This window comes from Alosa sapidissima, chromosome 3, assembly GCF_018492685.1.
Source record: "Alosa sapidissima isolate fAloSap1 chromosome 3, fAloSap1.pri, whole genome shotgun sequence".
Lineage (NCBI taxonomy): Eukaryota > Metazoa > Chordata > Actinopteri > Clupeiformes > Clupeidae > Alosa > Alosa sapidissima.
Genome location: NC_055959.1, coordinates 22,730,663 through 22,750,859, shown reverse-complemented (window position 1 = coordinate 22,750,859; position 20,197 = coordinate 22,730,663). Strand labels below are relative to the sequence as shown.

Below are 20,197 nucleotides of genomic sequence, written 5' to 3'. Positions count from 1 at the left end.
GCAAGGCTGATGACAGTCAATGGTGAATGGCATGAGATGAAGTGAGGGAGCTAGTAAATCAAAAGGAAATCTGTACAGACTCTGTTAAAGTGACCCATGTCATCAAAGTAAAAAGGACCAGCCACACACAAGAGTTCCAGAGAGAACGTGGCATGCTGTGATCTCCCAAAATGTGGAGTCTCCTCCGCCAGCTCTGATACTCGTCAACTCTGCAGAGGACTAAACTGGCCCAGCCTGGCCTGCTGCAGGGGCTTGAGAGAGAGAGCACTACTGAGAGAGAGCACTACACATCCGCTGGCCAGAGCCCCACAGTTACATAGCATCACGGCAGGACAGCCGTCCACAGAGAGCTCTCAGCATGCACAGCCTACTGGGGGGGGGGGGGGGGGTGTTTGGGGGGTGTTAAAGGGCAACCACCAGTGTGCACCACCCACAACCAGCACGCACTCTAATGAGAGAAGGGAGGGTGGGTGGGATCCTGGATAGGTCACCACAGTAGGCCTCAGTAGGTCTCGTGCAGAGCCCACTCCTGCCAGAAGACTGAGTGTGAAGGACAGGAGGAATAGGAGTAGGGTTGTAGAGCAGTGATGGTGAACACCATGGGCAGTGTAGTGAGTTCAGTCAAAAAGTGAGGTCACTGGAAGGAAGAAAAATGGATGAGTTTTAACCAAATATGGTCAATTCCGATCAATTGTCAGATCTGACTAATTTGCTGTTCACAACGCATGGTCTGGCTCCACCGAGCTACAGACTGGTTGCAATTTTGCCAATATGGCTGACCAATTTTGGCTTCATTTCTTCAGAATGTAAGTGCCTGACGCCATGCTATCCATGTTTTCTGTGTTTCCTGTCATATCAGAAAGTGCGTAGATGAGTTGCGGCAGCCCTGTCAGAGGGAGGAGTGTGACAAGCTCTTTCTGGAACACTAATGAATTCTCTGTGGCCCTGCGTGCTTCGCACACCTTAGAGAGGAGCAGAGACACACGGCTTGCTTTCATCTCCCGCTAGCGACACACGTGCATCACTCTCTGGGTTTGAATATTATTCTAAGTTTGTGTGTTTGACGCTTTTTTCTGAGGCGTCTCGGAGGACCAGGGCAGAACTCAAGGCCGTGTATCAGACAGAAATGGAAATCAAAGGAGGCTCCCCAACAGCCCACATAATGAGGGCAGGAGAATTCCACATTACACAGCAGGCTTTCACAACACCTCCCAAAATAGCCTGTCTATAAAAGCTGCCAAGCACCAAAAAAAAGACTAAAAATATATCACATAGAGCTGAGTGTTCATGAAAACGGCAGATTCTAAACACAACCACAAAGGGGCAGATTGATCGTAAGCATCACCATTGTAATGGTATGCATCTATAAAGACTTTTAATGGAGCTTTGTTTCAAACATGGTGTAACCCTATGACATCTCTCTACCAATCTGTTGTAATAGCATCACTGCTGAAGGGCATTTTCTATGTCTGCTGCTGTAAGACTCCTACTCTTAGAGAAATCAAATGGATACATCTAGGTGTCTGCACTGCACACAGTTCAAACATATATTTTTAAGATGAAGGTTTCTTGCCAGACACAGAAAACTAATTTTACATACAAATCAGTGATAGGAAACTTTACTTCAGTAATAGGGTTGCCTATATTACAAGACATTGAAGTAGATTAACTGGGTTAATTATAATCAAAACTGAAAGCTGAAACCCAAAGATAGCTACCCTCTATAGTTATGGGCTCTTGTTTATAATCTGTTTATCATTAGCTGCATGTCAAGCACTGTGAATGCAGCCATGGACCTCAAGCCAATCATCCAATCTGATGAATTAGTATGACTGTTGGTCGAGAGGGATCACATTAAAGCAATACACCAGTCTGCAGTGCAATAATTTCTCGACCTCCATTTAAATGTACTATGGTTAAGTGGTGTCCCAGCCATGCTACAAACGCACACATACTCTCTCTCTCACACACACACACCACACAGACACAAATGTACACACACACACAGAGTGCTTTTGAGAAGACTGTTGACTGATGGGCTTTATTGGAAAATGGTACTTGATAACATGAGGCTTTCCTGTGAGAGGGAGTATCCATCTTGCAGTGCTCTCCAATATACTGTACTGTAAGCCTGCCCCCTGTCAAAATGAACAGGTTCCCCTTCTCTCTCTCTCTCTTCCTCTGTCTCTCTCTTTGCTAAATCCACCTAGTTTTTAAGTGTGTAGTCGCTGCCACCCAGCAGAAACCCCACCCAGCCCACTATAACTGGAGAGGAAATTAGGCTGGGATTCACAGGGCCTGCTGCTTGCTGAGCCACAGGGGCTGTTAGGGGCACCAGAGCCGTGTTGCTCAGGGTGCAACAGAACATAAATAAGGGACCCATGAGCATGTTGTTCAGACTTTTTAAAGACGCACGCCCAATTATGCTGTGTGGTCTGCCATACCTATAAGATAAATCATCTTTAAGACTCCCAAAGGGTCTTCCTATAGTGGCCCTGAGAGATGGTTCTGACATAATATGAGACATAATATGACAGAGTGCCCCGAAACAGTCAAGTGCCAAAGACACTTGCAGACTAAAGAGACTAAAGAAACCTGTACAGCAGGTGGCCTCATTCTTCCTTCAAACAAAAAATACAGTCTGATCACGAACTACTTATTTCTACAGTATTTTTTTAAAACTGTGCTGGATACTCAGAGGGCTGTATACTTCATGCTGTTTGATACCTTTTGAACCAACTCCAGCCTGAGACGGAGAGGGTGAGCTGTTAGAAAACATGCCTGACTGAGGCTGCTGATCTTTTTTTCTGCAGATGTTTCTCTCTACTTCTCCCATCTTCCCAAAAGGTTACAGACAAACAAGGGAAACCATCACGTACAGGGCTGACACCTCTGCTCATGTGTGTGAATGTCCCCCGTTTCCATAGTGACTGTGATAACGGTAACAGGATAAAGTGGGGAGGAGAGGGGGCCAGAGAGAGGAAGTGAGAGATGGAGAGGGAGGGAGAGAGAGAGAGAGAGAGAGAGAGAGAGAGAGATTTCTGTTGCTGATGAGTGTTTCGTGTTTCTCATTCAGCAGGCGTGTCAGCTGAGGGACAGCAGGGACTACAGAGACCCCAGTGAGCCACCTAGGCTTGTAGGACACAAGGTCTGGTATTCACACAATATGGGTTGCAATGGCAGTGGAGATTTCAACAAACTCCACACAGATACCAACCTGATATGACACAAAAGTATTAAAAACATAGCAAAATGTTTTAGCTGCCCCCTCAAGGTTGCTTGATAAACTTGTACAGGGGTGTGATTGGCAAAGGTAAAAAAAAAAAAGGAAAATATACGTAGCACGGAGTGACACCCCCCCCCCCCCCCCCCCCCCCGGTTAGTGTACTATAGTGTTGGCTACCGTATATATTTACATCACCTACACTTCATAAAATTCATGAGGCAAATCCTATGCGAGGGTGGCACTGGAAAAGGGGCAAATACTAGGGGGGTCTGGGAGCATGCTCCCCCATAAGAAAATTTTGAAAAAATAACCTTTTAAATGATGACATCTGATGACTTTTATGGGAAGTATTGATACATTGAGATACATATATTTCAAACATTATAGCATATTACAATACAGCCTATAAGGCCTAAAGAAAACTAATTTATAATAGAGCAAAGTAGATGTAGCCAAAGTCCTTTTAGGCAAGTCCCTCCACTCGGCGGCCATTTGCCAACGCTTTTTGGGCACTCGTAGGGCATCCATTTCGGCAGAAATGTGCGTGCGCAAGGCTTCAAGACACCAATCTTGCTCCAGCAGGGAGATCACAACACATGATTGGCACGATGTCTTCACAACACACAATATGATTGGCTCAATGTATTCACATAACACCACATGATTGGCTCAATGTATTCACATATGTGTAGACAACGGCCATATTGGCGTGACAAACTAGCCCCATTATATGGAGTATTTGTTGAGTGCTGTGTCTCCACATTAGAAAGTCTCTGATGTAGCCTATAACCTACACAAGACTAAACCAAATATGGCTGAAATATATAGGCCATCATGATCATTTTGCCAACAGTGACGCAGAACCATGGATTTTTTCCATTTATAACATGTTTTGTTTATAACTTAAACCAACATTGAGTTAAAATGTTGACTAAATTATTTACTATACTCCTACTTGATGATAATATATAGCCTGCCCCCTAACAGTCCTCTGGGCCTACGTACAAAATAGTGAATCATGTGATAGGCCTACTGATATTTTGATGCTGATTGAAGAGGTTGCAACTTGAAGGTTGTTGATATTTCAGTTCCAAAGATAATCAAATTACATTGATTCCCCTCCTCCCAAAGTAACACTGTAGGTCCTACACCTCTCCTCCTAAAATAAATGGTAGGCTGTTTTAAGCTACTGCACCAGGATTGTGTAGGCTAAGCGGCTACAACACTAGTTTTACAAGCGCACATACTAAATGGAGAGCTAGGGTTAAAACGCGGACTGCGCCTTTAAATTGGCGACTTTTTATCTATCAGCACAATGCTACAGTAGGCTATTTCCACTAAATATTCAGCTCAATGTTATTATGTGCAAGACCTTTACTAAGTATGCCAAAGCTTTGATCTCGCACAGTCACCATAACGTTACGTTTTCTCATGGTGAGATGGCATCCTGAAATATGTTTTAGACAAGGGGCGCAAGGTTCACGGAGGTGAACCGCTGGACAAACGCGAAATGACAAGGTGTTAACTAAACAATGTGGTAGGCCTAAGGTAGACAGGCTTTGAAAACCTGTAAGGTCTGTCACAGCTAACTTCAAGCAGAGCTTACACGCGCAAAAATTAAAATTCAATATCAGCATCACGAGATTCATTATCGGAAAATCCTGACAGCGGATGCAAAGCCAAAACGAGGGGGGGAAAAACTTCATACATGATGTCTTTTTAAATCAATTTGTTGACCTTTACCGTTTCATGGCTTCTGCTGAGAAGTGCGCCACACACACTGAACTTGAATCAAGCATTCTTCAGAACGCAGCTGATCAACCCGTCTACTTTCACTTTCAATGAAATCCTAGTAAACGGAATACACTACAAGCAGCGTGATATTCGGAAAGATGTGAAGCACAAAACCCGTCGTCATTGTCAACGGTCTGTTATAATGATGGCCTGTGTAATGCAGAAATTTACCCTACCTCTGATCGACAGACCCCCCTCCCTAAAAAAAAAAAAAAAAAACTCATCTATACGAATTACGTGGTTCTCATTTTCAAGTCGAAAAAAACGGAATTCCATTTAAAAACGGAAGAATCACACCCTTGCTTGTAATCAGTGACAAGCCAAAAAAATGACTCAGTTCATTATTCACCTATGTTGGTCATGATAAGCTAGTTCTATTCAGGCTGAAGGTTTATGACATTGGAACTGGACCACAAGCATAGCTCTACCAGGAGTAGGAGGAAACAAATTGGGCTATAAAAACTACAATTCAACTGAACAATTCCATTTCTCCACATCCATCCGGATGAAGACTCTGTAACCACATATTTAAAAAAAAAGAAACACCCAAGACGTGTTCACACCGAGCACAGAATGTCTGTGAAACAGTTGAGTGCAATTATGGGAATACTGGGGGTTCGCACAGCTCCGGGGAAAAGAGGGCATGTGGTTAGCCATCGCACATAACAGTGAGCATAACAGAGGATGTGGGGGAGTGAGAAACCGAGAGGAGAGGAGAAACTGAAGAGCCCTCTGTGCTGTAAAAACATTCCCAGCTTTGGTGTTGAGCTAATACGTTCGGCAGCTAAAATAAACATGGTGGGGCGTCACTTAGATGTCCTCAATCCTCTGTGCTCTGGTGTTCGCTGGTCCATGAATCCCTCGACTGGGAACCGAAGCCCCTTTATACTTCCAGCAGGCCGATACCCCCCGACCCCAGCCTTCAGCGGCGCCCTCTCTGAGCCTAGTGCCAACACTGCACACTCTCATTTGCTACATTATTCTTCCATAAACAAAGGGCTTCCTCTTCCATTTCACTCCACTCCACTCCTCCCTGGCCTGGTTTCTCTGACACAGAGATGGAGGAGAGACAGAGTTAGAGAGTAGGAAAAAGAAGCAGAAAGAAAGACAAAAAGATATAAGATCCACAGAACTTGTGTCAGCCAACCACATATCTATTCTGGTGCTTCCTGCTCTTTTCCATGTCTCCATCAGAGCCAGAGATCTCTGTTTCATAGGACAGAAGACTGCAGTTAACCCATCTCCCCCGTCTGGGAGAGAGACAGATCCTAATCTGGGGCCCGTGTCAGGACAAATACGCTTGAGGGACAAATGAGTCTGCGGTGACGTCACAGTGACAAAGCAACAATGCAACCTTGGTTCAGACAGCATGGCAGGGGGAAGGGGTGACTGAGTCACACAACAAAGCTCAATGACAGAGGCCTAATGAATGTCGGCTTGATCAAGACCTTTGCAGACCTGGTGCCTTCATTAACCATGAATCACAATGAATGGCGGCAGAGGTCTAGTTGGCGGTCAGGGTAGGACTGAAGGACAGGGGGCAATAGATTATTGGCACCTAAGGTATGAAGACCTCTAATCGGTTATTCATGTTTATTTATGAAGTACCAAGGATAGACTAACACATGCCTGAAGGCAGTCTTCAATATAACAACTCTGATCAAGCCTTGATCTGGACATGCTCAAGGACATCTGCAGAGCCAAAGTAAATCCAGTCCCAGATGAAGACATCCACAGTGTTGAATGATCAGTGGGACAGATGCCAAAAAAATCTTCGTGGTCTCTGTAAACAAAGATTTAAAGATTCGGCTAAAAGCACACAGGGCAGACAGCAAAACAAGCATCAAAGTCATCTCATGTCCTACTTAGAGGAGATCAGTCTGAGAGCTGGACATGATTTCGCTGATCTTTCAGGCAATGTGAAGCCGTGTTCTTAATTCAGCCGCAAAATCTTCACTCTCTCTCGCATAACTAGGAGGAAGGCTCATCTGGGGGGGGGGGGGGGGTTGGGGGGATTAAGAGTCAGATAAAAAAATACAAAAAAACAGAGCCTGAGAAAGACTGAAGCCCATGTGGTGATCTCTGGCTCCATCACACAAACACAGCTGAGAGTGAGTTCCAGGGCCACCCTTCCTGTCACCCTTGCACCAAGATGGCCAGACTGTCCCACGAAACCTTTCTTAGAGGTCAACAAACAAGGGACATGGCACCCTAAAGGCATGCCGATGTTCCAGCTCTCTGAGCGGTTTCAATAAACATACTTTGTGTCTCGCCACAGAGAGCTTGGGGACTAGCAGCTTAATCTCAGACACCGAGTACAGTATGTCAGTGGAATTTGGAAAAAAAGGAAATGATTAACTTGGGTTGTCACAAAGCAGTGAACACTAATGTGAGAACCCATTCAGTCAGTTTGCGATCTGTCTGTTGACATGGAAACAATTTTGTTTAACACTCAAAACAATGAGCAGACGGAAGTGATATGGAAAGTGATATGAAACTCCATCATATGGCAATTGAGATGAATCAGCAACACAATTTTAAAGCACTAGAACAATTGTTCTGTCATTTACTTTATAAAGGGGGTTGCATTTATGTGTTCTTCTCAATACTATTGAGAGAAAGCTACAAGTTATGAAGAGAAGTACTACCCAGGAGAACAGAGGACAGACTCCTTAATGGCTCCAAAATCAGTGTGCTACTATGCTGCAAGAACAGGCCCTGGCTCAGGATAGCCGCTTCTGACTGCGCCACTGTTGCCTGTGCTCCTTGGCTCCTCACTGCAATGTGATGCAATGGAGTGAGTTGTGGTGGAAGGTCTGGGAAGTTCACCAATCTGCTGAACAGATTTGGAGGGGTATGTGCTGCCAGTGAGAGTCCATCAGAACAAACTCTTTCCCCTCTGAGGAAGAGCACGTCATTCCTGCTGAATGGATTTCCTAGCAGGCCTTATGCAACCCTCCTGTGACAGCTTAACAGCCTGACATCATAAAACATGGGAATGATCAGCTAGTTAGAAAAAAATCAAAGAGCAAGCTTCATCTTATTAAAAAAAAGAAAAGAAAATTAAAGTAAGGTGAGACAGTAGTAGTCAATTTTTGCAATTGCCTCATCATTCTGTCAAAATAGTCACAAGATTTGGTTCATGTGGATTTAAACCCAAGTTTGCCATTAAGAAACGAATGTCTTTCGTTTCATTAAATCACTGACATACTTGTGTCTTCTGGGATATATCCTTTTATTTTTCAGGAGAGCCTGGTCTACATCTGACAAAATCAGAACTTCTGCTTGACTACTTATTTTGTCTCTTCTATCAGAGTGTGATTAGAAATGTGTTGATATGTAGAAATATGTTGGATGTGACAATGTTAACAACTTATTCCCTGTCCTACAACAGGCATTATCAGAGATCATTCTAGAAAAACTTTATTCCCAGGTGAATAGACAAGTAGGCAGATTTATGGATGAGGCACAAGCAGTCTAACCAAACACGAACATGGAGAAACAACTATGGTAATACTATCTTAGAAAATCACATCATTCAATCTAGAATCTGGCCTTGAAGTAGATCTAGGTCAGAATATTTGTTTTATTTGTCTTAATCACAGACATGTCTCCTTTTAAGGAAGCCTTTGAACACTGGCTGGACTTCAGTAGAAATTGTGTCAATGGTTATGTTTTTGGTTCAAGTGAATTCATTGTGAATTCAGAAAGAACTTAAGCCTATATTGACCAGATTAAAGTTAGCAAAAGTTAGACATATCTAATTCAACATAAACTTCCTCGTCCATTCTGGGTTTAAGGAGGCTGTCTGGTAGTAGTGTGTAGTAGTAGTAGTGTCATGGAGTATCGATGAAAGGGTAAAGGCCTCAATGTGATCATGTTTGGGAGATTTCATTTTGGCAGATGTACAGTATGTTTCCCCATGTCCACATAAGTACATCTAACACATTTCTACACACTGACTAAATTGATGCAAATTCTCTCCACAACAGCTCCTGCTTTCAGAGTCGCCTATTCTGGGATCCAAATGTTCCTACCTAAAAGCTGTTAAATGTGTTGAATACACTACACAAACACAATCTGTTTGGATTTGGATTTGGAAGTGGTGAAGCTGAGTGCCTGTTAGAACAACAGGTTGGAGCAAAACACATACTAACCTGAGGCTTTCCTCTGATACAAGTTTGACATGAGGCCCTTTCAGTTCCTCGAGTAAACTCTGTCTGAACCGGTGAGGGTGGAGGAATGTAAGCTGTGCAGCAGAGGTGAGGGAAGAGGATAATAAGAGCCCTGTCGTCGCACAGGCCCGGCCCCAGGAGAAGGGGGAAGGGAAGCAAGGTCTGCTCTGTCGAGGTTAGACTAAACATTTGCAGGCTGAGGAGGGCTGGACGTCTGTCTGGTTGTGCAGTGGGTCAGCACTTCCACCTGACTCTCAGGCACAGCAGACATGCACCTGAGATCACAGGATTCACAAATGGCTTTTGAACTGAATGACCAGGGGAGAAAAATTATGGAGACCACTTCTTTGACCAATTAGATCCAATTACCATGAATTTGCATTCAAAGATGAGATCTGGTACTTTATACAATCATTAGAGATGTGTGTCCAGGGACACAGTGATATACTGGCTTTTGGTACATTAGCCTGTAAACTCCAGAGCAATGCATACATGAATGGCTAGTGTGCAGCACAGCAGACCCTCAGGACAGCAGCACCTGTACTGACTGTTCAGTATGTTGTACAGTCGTAAAATATTCCATTGTAAGGTCTGCTAACCAAAGTAAACCTTCTATTCAGTTTCAGGGAGGGAGTCGGGCTTGTGGGTTTCCAAATGGCACTGACCAGCCTAGGCAGCTAGCACAGCCCTATGGAGACTCAGACGTCACCTGTCAGATGAGCTTTGGCATGTGTCTGCACAAAGGCCGTACTTCGAGACTGACCTATATCCCGAGTCCCAGCGTTGTGACAGACGGTGCGCATTTGGAAGCATAACTAGCCCTGCAATAGCTCGATTTCCAAAAGAGTCGGATGAACTGACAAGAAACGAATGAATTAATTGGAATAGAGATGCTAGGTATATATGTCACTGAGGGTCTTAAATAGAGACCACAAAAATGACCTGCAGTCAAGGCTTCTTCCCGTCCTTTGTTGTCCAGGTTGGCTGTCTCCCTCTTTAGAAGGCGATATGACAAACCTGTTAGAAAGGCATAGCTCAGTTTTGGCAGGAAAGCCTACAGTTCCAGCAGGCCCACACATGGGCTTAATCACAGATGTGTTAAAGACGTGATGCTGTCTGGACACCCACATGATTCCAAAATCACTTCCATGCCCACATGGCACTCAGGAGACAGACCGATTATGTGAAATGCAACTTCAGTTAATCCTGATCAAAGCTAACCACAGATCTCCTTCAATATGCCAGTTCTGTCTCGGGAGGTGAATGGGTTAGACATAGAATCGTGTCGTATAGGCTAAGTCAATAAACTAGAGCTGGAAATTACAAAAGAAAAATGTATTTCTTCCATATACAAAGTACAAAAACAAAACCCTGTCACTGTTGTCCATACAGGCAACATAGAAGAAAAGGTGCAAGAGGTTTAAGAGTCAAAACCTCTTGCACCTGGTATCTCTTTTCCACCAAGGCAGTTCTGGTGCTGGTTCGGAGTCAGTGACTCACACCATTACAAAGGGAAAGGGGCTTAGGAAATGGCGTATGGTGTGGAAGGTTATTTCCCAGGTGAAAAGGGAGGTCTCTTAGGAAATCCCACAGACTCCGACATGAAAACCCAAATGATTTAACAGAGGTGAGAACAGCTCATGCTGAACAGCTCAGAGGTCAAACCACACACTACCAAAACTTACTTGTCAGGTATCATATTCTGCTATATTCCTTCAATGATACTACTACTGAGTTCATCACAGAATACTATTCTAAAAAAAAAAAAAACACACATTTTGAGAGTGCATGAGAATTGTGTATATTTTTTCCACCATCAGAGCTGTCTCTATGTTACATAATTGGACGGAGATCAGCTGTTAGAGCATAACAGAATCCTGAACTGTGTTGTTGGAGGCCAAGGCTCAGGCTACAGTGTTAGTTTTAGCAGCTGGCTGCCCGTGTTTTTCCTGTTTGAGGGCTGGCGTACGCCTGTGACATCTGGTTAAAGAGAGTGTTTCAGTGTAGGCAGAAAAGTACTGTGTGTGAATAAGGTGACAAAGTTCACCTACCATTTCAGCCCATATTCAATTCAATTCAATTCATTCTTTATTCAGGACACAGAGAGCGGTCCATATCACAATACAAAACAGTAAAAAGACAGACAAGAAAACACATACAATAAAATGACTACAACAGTCGGAGTTCCACAATACACAAAAAGAGTGTTCAGATATTAGCATATAAACTAAAATGCCAATGGTTCCACAGTCTAGAAGGGAACCTAACCATACTCATTGCATTCCATATCTTTTTAGCCTCCAAAAAGTTCTGTTCTAATGTCTTCTAACAACTGAATAAGGTAATGGGATTGTTTCCCAATGTCACTGCAGTTTAAGCACTTTTCAGCCGAATGCTACCACTAATCAATGCAACCATATAACCCGTCTTCAAAAGGAAGGGCTAAACGCTATATTAATGAGGCAAAAAGGTGGGAAGTGAAGAAAAGAGTAAGAAAAAAGAAAAAATAAGTTAAAGAAAAAAGAAGGATGAGGTTGAGCTTAGAGTACATAATTTCAACTGGATGAGCCATTTTCAAGGACCCTTTCTGAAAATGTTCTTCCAGTACTCTCGATCGATAGAACACCTCACACAGCTTTACCAAAGGAGAAAACAAATCAATATGAGGCAGAGACAGACTTGTAGAGCAGAAAAAAATTATGCTCTGGCGTAAGGAAAAATAAAAACAGCCAGATCAGCATCTTAAAATAAACAGATGTGTTTTACTGACATAAAACATTACAGATGGACAGTGCAATAGGAGACTTTAGAGTAACAATAAATACTAGAATGCTATACCCGAATTAACACCCAGAAGTAAATTTGTAGGCAAGCAATTTGATGTGGACGGCTAGGTAGCCAGTGGAACTCAATGAGCAGCAGGGTAACATGTGCCTTTTTGGCTGGTTGAAAACCAGATGCACTGCCGCGTTCTAGACCATCTCTGTAAAAGTTTCACCGTGCAAGCCGGGAGGCCCGTCAAGGAGAGAATAACCTGCCATGTACCAAGGGTTGAGTGGCATATTTAGATAAGTATGAACTATGAACTAATGTTCTTATTTTTCTTAGTGCAAGCCGCATGAAAAGTGGACAGAGGCAATGTGGTCAGAGAAGGTTAGCTGGTCATCAATCGTGACACCCAAGTTTCTCGCAACTTTGATGGGGGTAAGAAATGAGGAGGCAATTTGGATGTTGATATTTTGTAGTTTGGTAAGATTTGTTTGGCTGGGAAGACCAGCAGTTCAGTCTTTTGAGAAGTTCAGTTAAAGGAGGCATTCCTTCATCTACTTGGATATATCTGAGAAGCAATCCGATATTCACGCCAAGACCGGGGGGGGTCACCAGGCAGTAATGACAAATAGAGTTGGGTATCATCTGCAAAACAGTCACATGAGAAGTTATGCGAGCATGCTGCCTAGTATGCAGGGGTCTCCAGCCTTTTTTCCTGCGAGATCTACTTTGACCACTTTGGACATGGCCAATAGCTTTAATGTTAGTAGTAGCATGCCATGTACTCACATAGCTGATCTCCACCCAAAACTGCTGAATAAGATTTGTATGCTTTTTAAAGGTTCCTTTCAACTCATTTACCTTCTCTCTTTGTAAACTGTGAATTTGATTTCATAAGAATTTTAACATGTTTCCCAAGTGACTGGGGTTATCAGATTTATCTTCCTCAAACCTTTTGGAGAGCTACTTAGAAACAGGTTTGGAGCTACTGGTAGCTTGTGAGCTACCTGTTGGGAGACTCCTGGTGTAGTGGCTATTGTGTTCTAGTTGACCATCTAGCACACACATCCAAGATTTGAGGCAGAAAGCTCAAATATTCACTCATCTTTTTCCTACAGTGTAAACACCTGTATATTACATCTAAAGTTCTCAAAGGCTGTGGTATTATCCAGCAGTAATATGCTTGAGCCTTGTTCCTTTTTCAAACATTGGAAGTTATCGTCCTCCCTTCACTGCCAGTCAAAACAATGTCCTGTTGCGTTTGCTGAGCAGTTATTGTTGAAATGGCGTAAACCAAGCAGTGATTTCCAGACGTGGGCCACAAGGGTCTTCTTCTGAATGCAGAAATGGTGAACCCCAGATTCCCTATCCCAGCCCATGAGAGTGGAAATGACATTTCAAAAGACCATCACAAGAGTAGACCACTATTTCCTACACATTACTGACACAGCTGACAGCTGAGTTCACAAAGAGCCTAAGCTTTTACTTAGAAGATGTTTTGCATTAACACTGAACTGTCAGTTTTTGATGCTTATCAAGTTTTGAGATCCCTTCACTCAAGCCTCACTGAAAGGGGACCATTTGAAAAACACTTTCATACAAAATGTCAATAAAACTGAAAGGGGGAGGACCCCTGGAGCAAACCACAAAGACCTGTCACATCAAAGTACTTTAATAATGCTGCAAATCCCCATCAGTATATATCATGACAGTGCTATAAGACTACACCAAAGCGTTTGGAGTCTGGTTGGCGCTTTAAAAAAAGTGACTGAGTATGGAGTCGCTTGATGCCGACACAGTAAAATGAATACAATTATAAAAGGATCTACTGTCCTGACCTACTAGTTAGTGTGATCACAGTGAGGGTCGACCCAGACAATGTACATTCATTTGAAGGAGCATGGTTCTGACGTTATTTCACTGTCTGATAACAGATGCAGTTCTGCTCTTTCACCTCGCCTCACCAGTAATTACGTGTTGCTGCGCTCTCTATGATCTTGTAGAGTTCTATTTAGGATACACACATTTAGAAGCGATAACGAGAATTTCGTACAGATGAGCGAATGTCCGATATTTAGCACATAAGTGTCACTACGTTAACAGGCGCAACGATAAGGTAACGTTAGCGTTAGAAATCCCCATCTATCAGACGCTACGTACTTCAATGATATTTAAATTAAATACCATAGAAAGGTGAATTCCCAGTGCTATGGCGGATTACTGTTATTAAAAAGCTGCATCTCATGTAAACATGACAACCATTAGTTAGCATGACTGGTAGCTTGTGTCCGACAAATCCATCACAGCTGGATTAACCACATTTTCACACAACGTATGCAACCTTTCGTACTTGGTATAATGTCTAACGTGTGTCATATATTGCCTTTGATGCGTTTGATTAAGTATTGTAGCGCTTTAACAATTTCTTAAATCCTAGTGTAGATGAAGTGGTTTGCAGGCATGTTCCTCGTGCTAGCAAGGCACAGCTCCACCAGGACAACTTCAAACCTTGTGCTAAGGTTGACAACGAGCCTTGTAAACTAACATGAACTGGCAAGCAACATATAGCCTAACCTTACGGTCACACTGTTATACCTGTCCTGTAACTCCATTATCACTCATTTCATTTAACAGGCAAACAGCTGATACCAACAAGAAGTAACGTTTAAGAGCACTAAATAAAGCAGGGAGCTCCTTATAGTATTGTTAGGCAAGTTCACTAGCTTATGTTAGCTCCCTAGATTAAGGCAAGGGGCGGTTTCGGTCCCGGCTAATTGCATGCTAGCAACCACTATCTAGTGTCTAGTGTTATCGAAGGGTTTAGCTTGCTCCGCTGCAGTGGATGCTTTCCCAAACGAGTGACTATGTATTGCAGTCAGTGGCAGAAGTGTGCCCTCACACAGCAGCAATACTGGCTACAGACTAATGTTAAATGGTAAAAATCGTAATTATAATGCCCTGCAGTGTTAGCTAGCCAGTGAAGCACTGCAATAGAGCTAGCCAACATTTAGAAATTAGTAACGTTAACGTTAGCTACTAGACAACTACCGCTAACATTAGCAAGCTATCGTCAATATTGAACTCTTACCTGTTAAACGCAACTTCACTGGTCCATTTCTCCTCGCTCCTTGGTTAGACATTTCCTCTCACTTCACCCCGTGACCAGGACTCATAAAATGTGGTAAAATATTTGTTATAACGTTAACGGTTTTGATGGTATCACAGTAAACCGACAATAATAGAATCACGGTGCTGTGGCCCGGATGTCCATACCGCTGCCATCGTTAGCTAGTTAAATTAGCCTCCAAGTAGTCACATAAACATCGCATTTGAACAGTAGGAATACCAGAAGGCAAACACCATTTGCAAAAATATACTTCAATTAGCGTCTCTAAACCAATCCAATTTATAGCACAGTGACTTTTTCTTCATCCTCGGGAAAGAGCTCAAGTCCAGTCTTATTTTGCGGAGCTACTGCGAACTTGACTAGTGGTGGTGATCTAGTACGCAGCTTTCCTCCAGAGGCGAGCCAGCATATGCAGACAGTTTAGGGAGGCAGGGAAGGGAAGGCTGATGTTGGTGACATCATCAGACAAGTTAATCACAAGAGACTTTTGAAAGTGGCCTTGCACATAATTGTTCCCACCCTTTCTAAGTCTTACCACGTTTATGGTAGTTTAAAATTGTTAGTAAAAGGTGGTTAATTCTAAATTATGAATCCAAGAATGTAAGCAATATATCACAAACTTTATTTACAGAACAGATACATTACAGTTAACAGATTATATACACTTCCACCCACAGGTTTGGAGACATAATCACACAAATAAAGGACAAACAGTTACAGGATAGAATGGAGATCAAAGACAAACAACCACTCAAAAGCTGAACGCGCTCTGGTTTTCACTGATCTGGAATGCATAACCGTCTGTTGTAGTCTCTGGGGCAACACTCTGATCCTCTTCCTCCTTTAAGGTAAAATAGTCAGACGGAAATCAATTAGTACCATTGGTAGGGACTGAGGCATGCAAGAAGACTGTAAACACATGCAAAGACACACAAACATACCTCTCCTGAGAAATATTTATCAATGAGGTTGAGGGCAGCCTTGTAGACCAGCTCATTTTCATGAGACTGTAGGGCCTCAATTTTGTCCAGGCCACCACATTCCTCGATCATCAGGCAGAGTTTCTCTGTCTCACCGATTTTCTCACCCGCCTGTTGGAAGAAAGACAAAGCTCCAGTTCTGCTGCCAGGAACACCAAGAAGTCCATTTCAATTTAATACATCATCCTCAAATTCTGCTAAACCTCAGACAACTTTGAAGTCACCAGATGAAGAACTTTGAAGTGACAAATTACATACCAGGAAGATGTTGGTAATGGCATCAAGGATAACCAGGATCGTTTTGCTGTCTTTGGTGGAAAGCAGGTTCAACAGAGGTTCCAGCACATCAGCTTGAACAAGGTACACAACTTGGTTTACAGTGCCTCCGCTGGTCAGATTAGTCACAGCCCAGACAGCCTCCTTCTGAGTCTTGTAGTCACCCTAAGGAGAAATAAAGGCAATACAATAACTCTAAAAATCAACACAGTAACTAAATAAGAAATTGTTCATCCTTTTATGCAAAACTGGGGTACACACCTTTCTGAGGACATCCACCAGGTAAGGCACCAGCCCTGAATCAATGACGTCCTGAATCTGGCAGTCTTTGCCAGCGGTGATGTTGGACAGTGTCCAGGCAGCCTCTTTTTGGATGTTGTTCTTGGGGTGGCGCAACAGGGCAGGGAACAAAGCCAGAATACCAGCATTCAGCACAGCCTGGGTCTGCTCATCTGTCCCAGTCACAATGTTTCCAACAGTGCGCAGAGCTGGAGTCTGTAGCGGAAAGAGGAAGAACAGTGGCTAAGTTTCTTTTTCTTCATTACCCCATTATTCAGAACATACATGTACCCAGTCAAACAAGACACTTGCAACATCTTGAAACCCCACCACCCCAAGATCCATTTGATTCAAGACACTTCAAATTCAGCCATGTCCACCCCAGTCTACCAATTATAGACTCAGGAACTTTAAAAGCAAGGAGAATGTGTGTTCATGAAATCAGACATTTTTGAAGACATATCTAATTGCCTATATTAAATCTTAAAGGTTCAGCCCACTACTCAAATTCAGGCATAGTGCTTAAAAACGTTAAGCCCTGTAGACCATGTAAAGCAGTAAAAGCACTTAAACGTTTTGTAACATTGTTCAATTACTGAACAATGACCCATATGCAAGTAATTTCCTGCCAGACAAAAAGGTAAATCCCATGATTTGGGGAGGTGGTAGCGTGGGTAGCATGCAGTACCCTAAAAGTTGTGGGTTCAATTCCCAGCTTCCACCATTGTGCCCTTGAGCAAGGCACTTAACCCCAAGTTGCTCTGGGGACAATGGAATCCCTTGTAATATAGCTGACATTATGTAAAATCACTTTGGACAACAGTGTCTGTTAAATGAATAAATGTAAATGATTACTAAGAGTGAGTATGTCAAAGTCATTCATACCACAACAGACAGCTCTCCACAACCGAGCAGCTGCACCAGGCGAGGCACCAGGCCAGTCTGTACCACCACCTCGATTCTTTCATTGGGCCCGTCAGTCAGGTAGGACACGGCCCAGCAGGTGTCTGCCAGCACCTCCTTGTCATCGTGATGCAGCAGGCGGACGATCGTGGGCAGTAACTGCTGCACCGCAGACAGAGGTGGCGCTGGGTTCTTATTACGGCACAGGTTGGACAGGGTCCACGTCACGTTCCTCAGGTAACCAGACTGGAAATGAAGGAGTTCAGACATGATCATGGAGACCAAGGCCTATGTAGACAAGTGTTGAACTACACCATCTAGTGGCGACAGAAAACAATTTAGAATACATGTCTGAACTTGGCCAGAATGGCATTTTTCAAACAGAAATATAAAGACCCCACACAGCCATGTATAGGTCTTGATACACTTTCACCCCAGCGACACACACATTAACTTACAGAGAATACACTCAGCTCAGGAACAGCCAACAGACTAAGCAATGGAGCCACTGCTCCGTGCTTGATGACCATATCTCTGTATGAAGAACCATCACCTAAAATAAATAAATTAAAAAGAGACACGTTAAATGTGACAAATGGAGTTATTAAACTACTACTAAACAGAAACAGACCGTAAGTGGTTAGTCCTTGAAACATACCTGCAATATTTCCCAGAGCCCAAACTGCTTGCTCACTGATGTGGGGGTGAGGAGATGTGATGAGGTTCACAAATGCAGGTATGGCTCCAGATTCTACCACAGCACGGGTCTGATCAGACGTTCCTGAGGCAATGTTGGTGAGTGCCCAGGCTGCCTCAAACTGGATTGGGGGACTGTCAGCCAGGCCCAAAAAGGACACAAATTTGGGAATCAGACCAGAGCTGATGATCTGGTCAATTGGAGGGTGCCTCTCTCTTGACAGCAACTTCCTGTGTTGGAGTAGAAACATTCAAGGAGGGTTACACAGAAGGTCTACAATTATCATTTGCTGAGATCTTAATGTTAATATTTTTCATTAATCACCCTACCTTGCAGCCTGAGTGGCTTGCAACTGAGATTCCATGTCGTTATTGCTCAGACCCTCCACAATTTGTTCGACTGTCCACTGCGGACTCGCCTGTACAGTAAATGGCATTGCAAATTAATTAATGTGCATTTACATAAAGCACAAATATGAATCCAAACAGGATACTACCAAAAAAAAAAACACTTACCTGGCAATTCTGACTTTTCTCTTGAAGTGGAGAGGTGGCCTCGTCGGGTAAAGTGCTGACATTTCTTCTTTTGAAAATCTGATCGTCTTTCTTTGCCTTGCGCAGCTCAAAATTTGTTTCGATTCTCCTGCGCCTCATTTCCTGCATAAAACACGAAGGTGGATTCAAGTTACTTCACATTCAATTATAAATACAATTTGGCCAGTTAATGTTAACTTAATAAAAGTGTACTCTGGTCGATTGACGCCAACGTAACTTACAGTTGCATCCTTTCCCTTGTTTTTGAACTTGTTCAGACGTTCAGACGTGTTCTCGTTGTTTGCCGACATTTTTGCAGGTTGAGTTTGAGGTAGACCTGTTAACTAACAAATGAAAAGTACAGACGTTAGCTTGGTAAACTGCGTTGAAAAGACACGCAAACAAATAATCTTTAAATGTAGCTTTACTAACTAGACAGCTAGCTAACATGATATTCCACATGCTCTTCGATAACGTTACGTTAACGCACTGCCAAAAGCTGTCAAGACCTAAAACTAACCAGCGAAGAGTATCGAAAGCACTTACGATACTTAAAAGAACGTTGTTTTAAAGTTGAAAATCAATCAAGACAAACAGCAAAAACATGCTTAAAAGCAATTCACAGCACCTTAAATATGTATATGACAAAGGACCATAACTTGACTTACCTTCTCTGTCTGGATAAAAAATTTGATGTGTGGTAGTAAGATGCTACAGACCTTTAAATTCGCGGGGCAAAGCTCTCTGATTGGCCCGTTCGAGCAAAAGCATTCACCCATTGGACTGTTCAAAAAATTCAAGGGAAGTCTCGGAGAATCCGAAGAATGCACATGATCCAATATCGCGAGATTTTGCTAACAAATTAGTCTCATACATATTTTTTAGATGCATGCATTTCAGATGCATTTCGATCAAATTATTATATGTCGAATCGTTATAGGCCCGGGAGCTATAGATATTGGAAAGACTTGTATTATGTGTGCAAAATATGTGCATGTCATTTCAACATTCCGTAGCACAGACGCCTTTAGTTTAACACCAACATACAGTACCCTCCAGAATTAGTGGCATCTGCTAAAGTTGACTAAAAAGAGGAATATAAAATCATCTTTTGGAAATTGATCTTAATGCCTTAAGTCAAAAAATGAGGAAATATCCTTTCTGTTCTGAGTCTTTCAAGAGGGGTCTAAAGACTATCTGTTCAGCATACACCTTTAAGTGGTTCTTATGAGGTTTGGTCTGTATATTGTGTATATATGGTATTTGTTTATTTTCATTTGGCTATTGATCATTGATATTGCATCGACATTATTGTTTATTATGGCTATTTTCCTTAATGTAGTCTGACCAACACTTCAAAACTGTTCACTGTTAATTTTTTAACTATTGTATTGTGTTTTTATTTGTAAGTGACTTTGGACAAAAGCATCTGCTAAAT

At 42.8% G+C, this 20,197-nt stretch overlaps 2 protein-coding genes across 2 annotated transcripts in view; both read right to left on the bottom strand.

Moving 5' to 3' along the window:
- The window catches only part of smurf2 (SMAD specific E3 ubiquitin protein ligase 2), a 38,410-nt gene extending 22,918 nt beyond the window's left edge, over window positions 1–15,492 (bottom strand). Inside the window, exon 1 of the mRNA XM_042087714.1 lies at window positions 15,053–15,492. Coding sequence (XP_041943648.1) covers window positions 15,053–15,104 — 52 coding nt within the window. The 5' untranslated portion in view covers window positions 15,105–15,492. The remainder of the gene's footprint in view (window positions 1–15,052) is intronic.
- A 200-nt stretch (window positions 15,493–15,692) lies between these two features.
- Window positions 15,693–19,522, bottom strand: kpna2 (karyopherin alpha 2 (RAG cohort 1, importin alpha 1)). The gene is made up of 11 exons (XM_042087715.1): window positions 19,428–19,522; window positions 19,002–19,103; window positions 18,742–18,882; window positions 18,556–18,644; window positions 18,188–18,456; window positions 17,988–18,082; window positions 17,512–17,775; window positions 16,609–16,842; window positions 16,330–16,512; window positions 16,033–16,182; window positions 15,693–15,932 (listed from the first exon to the last, which is right to left on the bottom strand). The coding sequence occupies exons 2-11, from the start codon at window positions 19,068–19,070 to the stop codon at window positions 15,843–15,845; spliced, it is 1,584 nt and encodes a 527-aa protein (XP_041943649.1). The 5' UTR covers window positions 19,071–19,103; window positions 19,428–19,522; the 3' UTR covers window positions 15,693–15,842.
- Window positions 19,523–20,197: the final 675 nt, after the last annotated feature.

Excerpts from the sequence above, each read along its gene's own strand:
- kpna2 (XM_042087715.1), bottom strand. The coding sequence starts at position 19,070 with ATGTCGGCAAACAACGAGAACACGTCTGAACGTCTGAACAAGTTCAAA. Across the intron at positions 18,457-18,555 it reads CAAGCCACTCAGGCTGCAAG|GAAGTTGCTGTCAAGAGAGA; the intron begins GTAGGGTGATTA and ends ACTCCAACACAG. Across the intron at positions 16,843-17,511 it reads GTGGAGAGCTGTCTGTTGTG|ACTCCAGCTCTGCGCACTGT; the intron begins GTATGAATGACT and ends TTTCCGCTACAG.